The following is a 10513-nucleotide window of genomic DNA, read 5'->3' as shown; positions in this document are numbered from 1 at the left end:
GGTCGACTAATTCCTAATGTCGACAAACTCTAAATCCATTTACTTAACCTTTCATTTTTCAATTTAGTCCACTGACTCTAAGTCTATTAGTTTTCTCAATTATAATCTCTAATGAATGTCAAAAATATTTTAAATATAAAAAAATTAATTATTATTATTCTCAAAATAATATGATATTATATTATCCGTAAGAGTCCTAATTTTGAATTAGAGATTACTCTATGATTCTGTTTAAATATGCAAACACTCATTCCAAAAAATATGCGTATATGATACTGATGAAAATTTTGTTATACAATTTTTATCTTTAGTGTTTAACTTAAGTATTCGTATATTTGCGCGAAGATCTCCCATTATTTTTTGACTATATTCTTCCTTGTAGACTTAGATGGTTAGACGATGACGTTTTCTATTAAATAAATTCATTGTTTTGTCCTGATAACAACAGTTTTGTTGTAAGGCCCGGGATATATCCCGATTAAAGTTATAGAAGATTTGTTGTTTTTCGTTTTCAAATGGACACAAGAAATTGACAAAAATTTAAAAATATGACTCACTTTCTCATTTTCTTCCTCCTTTCCGTTTACATGTTTGATTACAATTTAATTATCAAACAAATTTATGAAAAATAATAATTGAAGAAATCAATGAAATAATCCAAGGGCAAACTCATTCCATACCCCAAGATCATCACAAATTAATAAATGTTAACCCTAACCCTATATATATATATGTATATATGATCAATTAATTAAATTGCATAACTTTGGGGGCAAACCTCAGCAGCCTGTCCAGAGCATGGGGCGTAAACTTCCTGGCAAACAAGAAGCAAACCCTCGTCACATTCCCATTATATTTACATTCCTTCCGGCTCCTCATCTTCTCCAAAAGCTCCACCGTCACGTCCGTTCTGATAAACTTAGCCGGATGCGGGCCGCCCTTGGACCAGTCCACCCACGTCAAGCTTCTGTTCGAATTCCTCTCCCAGAACCTACTGCTCACAAACGTCGGTAGGTAGTGCTCGTCAGCGTAGCAGGCGCCCTTGCAGTAGCTCTTGAACGTCGGGAAATACTTGTCGTCGGAGATGACCTCGAGGGCGAGCTGGCGGTCGATTTCGAACCACTGGGAGCCCTTCCGCCATTGGCGGAGCGTGATGTTGGGGGCCATATGGTGGCTGTAGCGGCCGCGGCCGACGGGGCCAGGGAGGTCGTAGGCTTCGACGAAGGTGGAGGTGGAGTTGATGAGGTAGGAGTAGATGGTGGAGAAGTTGAAGAGGGGGATGCAGGATTCCGAGAGGAGGACGAAGCGCTGGTTCGAGACGTCCAGGAGGGCGTTGGCCAGCAGGCGCCGCTCTGCTTCCATCATGTTCACCTTTCCCCATTCCACTCCCTGCATCAATATCGCATCCGTCAAGCAAAGTAACCAATATTCATTCATTAAATACTATATCGTATTAACAAATAAAACTTAAACATATAAATCTTCAAGGATTGTGGCTGGCTGCAAAGTTATCTCTACGACTCCAGCTAATTAAAATTTTCTAATGTCTTTAAGATAAAACAATTAAACTGCCCCACACAGACTTAAGAAAACTAACGAGTGGATCCAAGAAAGATAGAGTGAACAGAGGGATGGCCCTTGAAAGGCAAGTGTCCCTTATCATGTGAGGGTAGGCTTTTTTGGGCCCAAAAGTTAGGGGTGGGTTGCAGCCAATAAGTAAAGAACCATATGCTTGCTCAGTGTTCAATTTCTGGGCTCACATTCTGGGATGGCCGTTGGGCACATTTATCAATGGGAGCTCTTAGCATCTACAATGTAATTAATAGACTTCCACACAATTGTATAGTTGATGATAGATACATCATGTTTAAAATTATTTAATTAATTTAAAAAATAATTTTAAAATTAAAAATAATATGTGATGATAAATACACATTATCTAAAATAATAAACATTTATTGTATTAATCATTATTATTAAGAGAATTATTAGCATTACCCTTTATATGTCTTTGTCATTGCCACAAGTCTTAATTAGATTAAAGAAACAAGTACATATATGAAATTTATACTCTCTAATAAATTAATTATTTTTAATTGTATTTAATATTTTGTCTATGAGAATTATCTCTGTTGTGAAAAGACTTGAAGAGGAAAAAGACTTGCACTTCTGATAAGGTTGAAAGGCATTCATGAAGCTGGAATTTACTGGGAAATATAGCCTTCCACTGTTCCACATTAATTTTGTCTTCCCTTAATCAGTCTACAATTGATTGGCGAGGACGAAAATCTTATTCACATGAACTGTCGGCAAGTACAATCAGGAGTTAAATCATACCATCACGCTTCATCTTATCCACTGTTTGGTAGGAAGGAAAGTTTTCCCAGAGAAAAGAAAATTTACTGATGGGAAAATACGAATATGTGGTGGGAATATCTTCTCAAATATCTCCCCCTCGTTCGACAAAGCTAATGTCTGTTATGTCACATTAAATTATTGAATCGAAACCATATATAATACTAATTAAAAGCAGCCATAAAATAATTAAGTTGATTAGAATATGGCACCTTCTTTTTAGGGATGCGTGGAAGATTAGTTTTTATAGAATCTTATTCGGGGAAGGTAATTATGATCTTCAGTTCTTGTATAAATCGACTTGATAGGTTGATTGGACACATGGCTAATTTGCTTTTATTTTAATTTTGATGATAATTATTAAGATCAAAGTAAGAGCAATTTATCATGTCAGCAAAATCATCGTTAAAGCCTAAAGAACAACAGATTGGGCAATCAATTTGTCTTGTTCTAGACCAAAATTCATTCATTATTGAATTATAATTAGTAGAGGATTGAAGATGGATCACTGACCTTGCTGGGAATTCGGCGGCCATAGAAGACCGAATTTTCCGGCTCCGACAGGTTGAAAGAGGGATCGGAGTGGACATAAATGGAGTAAAACCCTTGGTGGCCTTTGAAGAACTTCTCCCACAAGGGTGCCAGAAGAACAGGCCCTCTCGTCAAGAACATGAAAGCAACCTTCGGGACTCGTTTGAATGGAGGCTCCCGAATCCTCGGAGTCATCGACGCTCTCCAAAGCAGCTCCTCATCGTTCATGTCGTGCGTGAGATTTGACGGCTGCAGGAACTCCTCGAATCGTCCGCCGTCGGTCGGCATAGTGGAGACGTCGGCGGAGAGCTGGGTGAAGTGCAGATTCAAGGAAAAGTGATTGAGATAGAAGCTGAGAATTACGCCGAAGGTAAGGCCAAAGGCGAAGAAGAAGAAGCAAGAAACGACGTAGGAACGATGGATTGGAGCAGTGAAGAGCTTGGCGGTTGAGGGCAGTAAATTAGGGTATTGGCTCTTCATGATAATAACAGATGATAGACTATTATTCTCTGATTTCTGGGGAGAGAAACACAGGGAGACCGGCAATCCAATCCTTTTCAAAAAGGGAGGTTCTTTCTTCTCTCTTCTCTCTGATATATATCGGAAGGAATATGGGATTACGTACAAGAATTATGGAACCTTTTTTCTGGATTCTTCCACTAAGAATCCATAGACTGTAAATTTTCTCAGAGAAAACGCTATATATATATATATAGAAAATAAATCAAGATGATTCTGTACAGAATACACAGATAGAGAAACACATTAAACGGAATCTCATACTTGCCCAAACCCCGACATGCAATCAGAGAGGATGAACCCTGTGAGACAGATCAAGAACCCTAAATATGCAAATCTAGTTGAGAAGAGAGCTATATAGCCATGGAGAAAGGATGATGATAAATACAAGAGAGAGAGTGAGAGAGGAAGACGAAGAAGATGCAGATGAAGGCGCCCATACGCTGGCCAAGAAAGACCATGAGTGGAATTTTGAGAATCTTCGAAGTTTCAAACATATATAATATCTATCTATATATAATTAAGATATATTGACTTTTATCTTATTTAAATATTATATATATATAATAGAGAGAGAGAGAGAGGGGGGGGGGGGGTATTTTTAGTGATAAAAATCCCATTTTTATATTTGTAATCATATTTATTTATTATTATTTATAGAGATATCGAGAACCAGATACAATCTGGGAGTGGGACTCGTGGGGACGTCTGATATCCCGGGGAGTGAAATATAAGGAAAGGAGAAAAATGGAGATTGGTCGCCGATTCCAATTTCCAAGTCGTTTTAGCTTTTGTCTTTTGACGTGTTCAAAGGTCTTTGCTTTGAGTGGGAGTCCTTGCTTACTTTTCAATTCCGTTGGGGCTGGGCGGAGGGGGCTGCCATTATCAACCATTTATAATACCCCAAGTAAGATCCAACGTTTTGGATTGGACCTTACAATCAATCATTGGTGCTACCAATATGTTACCTTTTATATAAAAAAAACTATAAGCCATATTCGATCTCATTTATAATACCATCAGTTGTATTTTTATTTCATGGGTGTTGCCTCCATTGTTAGGTAAAGATTTGACTAAACTATATTCAGCAAAACTTGCATGGAAGCTTGGGTTTGGGTTCACACACACACACACACACAATCATACATGGTGCTAAGGCTAAGAATCCAGAAGACATGACCAAACAATCAAATTCATCTTTTGAGTTTGAGATTTTTAATTTAATTTTAATTAAAATATCAAATTTTACTGTAATTGAGATTTATCTTAAATTAAAGATTTATCTTCTCATCAGAATATATATAATTTTTTGTGTATATCTACGGATGAGTGTTAATTAAATATATAATTTTTTGTAACCATACCATACCATACCATACCATACCAATAGCCCTCGCCTTTTGGTTTGATGGTTAGATGATGGGCAGCCCACGAGTTGGAAATGGAAATATATATAGCAAGTGGAAGGGAACATATGTAGATAGAAAAATGGTCCATATTGATGGCGGCTTCGTATTGTATGTGCCCGCCTGCAATGGGGACGGGGTCCCCACACAGGCGTACGTTAGGGAGAGATAATTGGGACATTGTGGGGGCAGCAGCGGCTGCTTTGCTTTTGAAGGGTACCCTTTCAATTCTTCTGTCTGGAGGATTAGTAACCTTGACCCGTCACAACTGCACTGCACTGCACCGCACCGCACGGCACGTGGTCCTTTCTCATATATATATATATATATATTCATTAATTAGGTCACTTAATTAATGGCACTGTTTAGGGGACCTCCATCTCCATGTAAGAGTAATGGGAAAGAATGATCTCTGGGCCTGAGGCCCACTCTTCTTGCGAGCCCAAAGATGGGGCCCAATCTATTCTTTTGTTCATGTTGAATATATTGGTGGCCCACCTATCTTCCCCCTAGCCCATTAAAGAGGTGGCTTTCTCAGGAGTGGAATTCTTTTCTTGTTCACATACACCTCTTTATATGAGCTAAATGGCATAAATCGTCATTAAATTTTATATTAAGATATAAAAAATATTATTAAATTTTAATTTATAATTAAAAAGTTACTAAACTTTAAATTAGTATATAATTTTATAATTACTGTCAATTGTAATTAAAAGAGATTAACTAAATAGTGACATTTTTGTACTTTAGTACAAAATTTAGTGACTTTTTTATATTTTAGTGAAAAGTTTAATGACCTTTTTGTATTTTGTGCAAAGTCAACTAACTATTTCTATTATGGAAAATGTTATTGGTACACCTTTGTGTACACCTTGGGCTACATAAAGGTGTGCCAATGACAAAAAGTCCCTCATGAAACGCATAGAGGTGCGTGAAGCGCATAGAGACGAGGGATATTTTGGTCATAATACTCTTTTGTGTATCTCAAGATATACAAAAGTGATATACATGTAACGTGATTCTTCTATTATTTAGTCGTTCACATTGTTAGTCACGTCAACATCTTTTAAAGACGTTAATTATGAAATTTGATACTAATTTGAAGTATAGTGATCCGAGTGTAAAGAAAAGTGACTATTTATATTTTCTAGTTTTTTTTTTTTTTGAATAGACACAAAGGGCACAACAAATTTACAATGAGGTATCCAAAATTAACTTCTTTCGTTCCTTTCATAATTCAGACCGGCGAGTCTTTGATCCTTGATGGGTGGAGGATGAATAATTAAGGCTTGAATCCGAATAAGCGAGGGGCAATCCGCAGCAAAGGCTGCAGCGCGCTGGGATGGAACTTCCTCGCAAAAAGAAAGCAAATGGAGCTTTCCCGGCCGCCATTGTAACTACACTTGGACCCAAACCGAATCCCATTCAAGAACTGTTCCGTTACATCCTTCCTCACAAACCTCTTCGGATGCGAGCCGCCGCCGGACCAATCCGCCCAAGTAACGGTCCCGTTCGTGGTCATCTCCGGGCAAACCTTCGTCACCAACGTCGGCAAATAATGCTCGTCCATATAACAAGGCGGCCGGCAATGGCTTCTGAAAACCGGGTAGTACTTCACGTCGGAGACTATCTCGACGGCCAGCTTCCGGTGAACCTCGAACCACTGGGAGCCCTTGCGCCAGTCGGAGAGGGAGATCGCGGGCATCATCCTCTTGCTGTAGCGGCCGCGGCCCATTTTGCGGGGGTCGTCGAAGGAGCCGAGGAAGCTTCGATTGGAGGCGAGGAGGAAGGTGTAGACGGTGGAGAAGTTGAACAAGGGAATGCAGGTTTCGGAGAGGAGGACGAATCGTTCGTTGGAGAAGTCGAGGAGGGCGTTGGCGAGCAATCTTCTCTCCGCGTCGATCATCGATGGCCTTCCCCATTGCACTGCCTGCAAACACAACACAAAACATCGTATTTTAGGAGTGTTGTGCAACGTTGATGGGAGGGAGGCTGACCGTGTAAGATGCCCAAAACGGCCTTGCAGGCTTATGAAACCAGTCAGCCTATTGTAATACTTATTAATGATGGTTGTGAGGATGTGTTGATCTAGCCTTGCTGGGAATCCTTCGCTTGTAAAAGACGGATGATTCCGGCGGCTCGTCGGTGAACTCCGGCGAAGTATGGAGGTAGATCGAGAAGAGCCCTTCGTGGCCTTTGAAGAACTTCTCCCAGAGAGGACCCAGCGGCAGCCTCCCTCTCGTCAGAAACATGAACGCCACTCTCGGCGTCCGGTTGAACGGAAACTCTGCGATTCGCGGCACCATCGAGGCCCGCCATAGCAGCTCTTCGTCCGTCATCGAATGCCACGGCGGCTGCTGCTTGGGATTTGAAGAGTTAATGCAGGAGGAGAAATGGGAGGGGTTTCTCGTTAGCCATGGGTAGAGTGGGGAGATGGCGTTGAGGGGAGGGAAGTAGATGTCTTCGGAGAAGATGAAGTTTCGAAGGCGGGCGTTGATGAACATTCCCAGGAGAAAGACGAGGGAGGCGACGGAGAAACACAGGATCACGGTGGTTGCCACCCGGAAACTACTGCCTTCTCGGAGCTCTCTTTTCAAGCGTTTCGCTACCTCTTTCATTCCCACGGTGAGCTTCTTCATGTGTCTCTCTCTCTCTCCCCCAAGGTTTGCGCTTTGTGTTCTCTTGAACTGAATTAATCAAGTAGCTAGCTACCACAATGCTCGCTGGCTGGCTGGCTGGCTCGGGCGTACGTGCATGGTACGTAGTCTTGTGAATTCTGCCTTCTCTTACGCCGCTCGTCATGTCAGTCGCGCCTCAAGCCATACATGAGAACAAGCGAGAATTAGCGGAGATTATGATGGATGGATGGGCGTTTTGACCTGTGGGAAGATGAAAATTGTGAGATTCACATACATACATGAGAAAAGCAAGCAATATGGTGCTGCGTGCGTTACATGTGAAATGGAAATGCGCGCAGGTGCAGGGGATAGTGTGAACTTGGGACCTTTCATTTCAACGTTCATCCAGCAGCCAGCAAGCAAGCAAGCAAAAAGGAGAAAATTAATGGAGGATATATATATATATATATATATATAGATAGGTGTCAATTACGCGTCTCTGCACTCCCATTCACACATCCTTCATTTTTCACTTAGTGTTCGTTAATTAAGGTATAAATAAAAAATAATAAAATATAAAAAATATTTCATATTTTGTGTTATTTTTAATGTATTTATATTAAAATAAAGAGTGTGAGAATAAAAGATATTTTTTAAATATATTTATTTCTCCTTCTCTCAATATAAGTATATATTGAATTTTATAGATAAAAAAATAAAGTATATATTTTTTAGTATATTTTAAAAAATTTAATAAATAATTTAATAAAAATTTTAGAATACTTTTTATTCTTATTTTAAATATTTCATATCTTGATCTGAAAATATTTTAATTTTTTTTTATATAAATTTATTTTATTTACTTTTAACAAACACTACATAGAGAAATATAATTAATCCATTTTATGTGTGTGTACACACATATATATGAGCAATGTTAAGGCAATCATTGAACATTAATAAATATTGATTAAATAGTTTAAAATATAATATATTTATATATCATCAGTTAATAAAATTATTTAGAAATTATAAAAAAGATATATCTTATTTAAAAATAAAATATATTTATTAATATTTAATGATTGTCTTTAAAAGACAATGGTTAGCAATATATGTGCGCGCGCGTAAATGAAAGGCATCTATAATGTTATATAAATATATCTTGTTTTTATATATATATAGTTGTTATACTTTATTTTTAATCTCCAAACACTTTTATTAATTAATAAATTTTTCAAAACACAATATATTTATCATCACCTAATAAAATATTAAATTTGGTTCGAATTCAAATTATGTTTATCTTATTCTTGATAGAGATGGAATTTTGATAACAAATTCTACATTGAGTGAGACTTGGATTTTTTTACTTATCCTATCTCTAAAAAAAATATTTAAAAATTAAAATATTGTTAATGTATTTTTTGAATCCTCGATTTTGATACTTTCTACAAAAACATATGCTTAAACTGAAAATAAGATGTTAATAGAGTAATATATCTAATTTAATCGATTAACATACCTTAGTAAAAATCTATCTCAATCGTGTAATTATATTTAACAATGTCAGTTTTAATTAATTTTCAAACATTACTTAAGTAAAATATATTATTAATCGAGTAATGTTTGTTAGGGTTTCAAGATCTAGAAAAGTTAATCAACTAATAAACTGCACTTAATTGAGTAATTATTTTTAATCGGGTAAAGCGATATTTGATCATTTTTAAGAATTGGGATATTGTTAATGCATTTATCATGGAGAAGGTAAGTTGGGAAAAAATTACAAAAATAGCAAGACAATAAAATGCCTTTGGTAGCCATTAGAAGTAAATCAATTGACATATTAATGAACATAGAAAGAGATGATTTCAATAAAATTAAGTTGAATTAATGTCGGTATTTAGCTATATTGGAAAGATGTGAAAATATGCCAAAAAAAGGGATAATATTTACAGTATCCGTCTTTAGTACATTCTCAAAACTATTGAAATACTCCATAAACTAATTGTGTTCGCGATTAATACTTATTTTATAAATAATTGTTATACATATTTCTAACACCATTTTTTATAGGCTAGACTCAGTCCAATAGGCAAGCTCGATTGCCTAAAGCCCAGTAGGCCCAGTCTAGCTCGTCAAAGAAAGCTCATATATCGTTGAAATTCAAGCTCAGATCGCAGAACCAAGCGAGCTTTTAACAAGCTCTCAGCGAGCTCTCAGTAATGCTTCCAGCAAGCTCTCAGTAATATACCCAACGAGCTCCTAGCGATCCTTTTAGCTCACTGACCAATAGTTCAGCTCGCCAGTCAAACTATTCAGTTCGCATGATAACATTACTATTGAATAACTGGAGATAAGGACCCATTCATTTTATCTAAAGCAAACCAGATCCCTCATAATGAGGATCTCACTCCCGATTTTATGCAGATGATAAGAACGACTTGTCCCCCTATTATATCATCTATATACTTTTGTATTTTATGTAATTGTAAACACCCCTCACTATAAATAGGGGTCAAAATTCATTTGTAAAGGGGGAAGAACAAGAACAAGATATTGTTACTCTGTTGAAATACACCAGAGGACAGTCGTGGAGTAGGCATCATTTTGGCCTAGCAACGTAAAAATCCCTCGTGTACGTTCTATTTTGTTCTTCCTCTTTGCATTCTGACTTATTTACCTCATTGCGAGCCTACAAATCACGGTCGACTAATTCTGAACGTCAACAATAATGATATTAATTTTTTTAAATACATTTTTTATCATAATATTTTGTTGTGCTTAAGAAAGTGAATCCAAGCCTAAGGTGGACTCAAGAGGAAGAAGTTGAAAGAAAGACTTGAAAGACCTTCCTGACAGAGCAATTCCTAAGAGACTCTCCTAAGAACCTTTCCGAAGTCCATGGTGCGACATAATGAGAATACATTAAATAACCTTTGAGATCTTCAAGTGGATATCCATAATAATATAGTCTTGATTTTTATAAATTGGGGGGGGGGGGGGGGGATTGTGGTTAATCTTAAAAGTATAGAATAATTCTTATTTAAAATATTTGAATACTTTTCTATTTTTTAACAAAAA

At 37.3% G+C, this 10513-nt stretch overlaps 2 protein-coding genes across 2 annotated transcripts; both read right to left on the bottom strand.

Annotated features, from left to right (window-relative positions):
• Nucleotides 1–529: 529 nt before the first annotated feature.
• LOC127807019 (glycosyltransferase BC10) lies at nt 530–3888 on the bottom strand. Its single transcript, XM_052344685.1, has 2 exons — nt 2869–3888; nt 530–1389 (listed from the first exon to the last, which is right to left on the bottom strand). Exons 1-2 carry the CDS (start codon nt 3364–3366, stop codon nt 748–750), a joined length of 1140 nt encoding a protein of 379 aa, XP_052200645.1. The 5' UTR covers nt 3367–3888; the 3' UTR covers nt 530–747.
• Nucleotides 3889–5957: 2069 nt separating this feature from the next.
• Nucleotides 5958–7682, bottom strand: LOC127806676 (glycosyltransferase BC10-like). Its single transcript, XM_052344107.1, has 2 exons — nt 6905–7682; nt 5958–6741 (listed from the first exon to the last, which is right to left on the bottom strand). The coding sequence occupies exons 1-2, from the start codon at nt 7448–7450 to the stop codon at nt 6094–6096; spliced, it is 1194 nt and encodes a 397-aa protein (XP_052200067.1). The 5' UTR covers nt 7451–7682; the 3' UTR covers nt 5958–6093.
• Nucleotides 7683–10513: the final 2831 nt, after the last annotated feature.

Source organism: Diospyros lotus, chromosome 7 (assembly GCF_014633365.1).
Source record: "Diospyros lotus cultivar Yz01 chromosome 7, ASM1463336v1, whole genome shotgun sequence".
NCBI lineage: Eukaryota > Viridiplantae > Streptophyta > Magnoliopsida > Ericales > Ebenaceae > Diospyros > Diospyros lotus.
The sequence above is the reverse complement of the archived record's forward strand: the minus strand, read 5'-3'. Positions and strand labels throughout refer to the sequence as shown.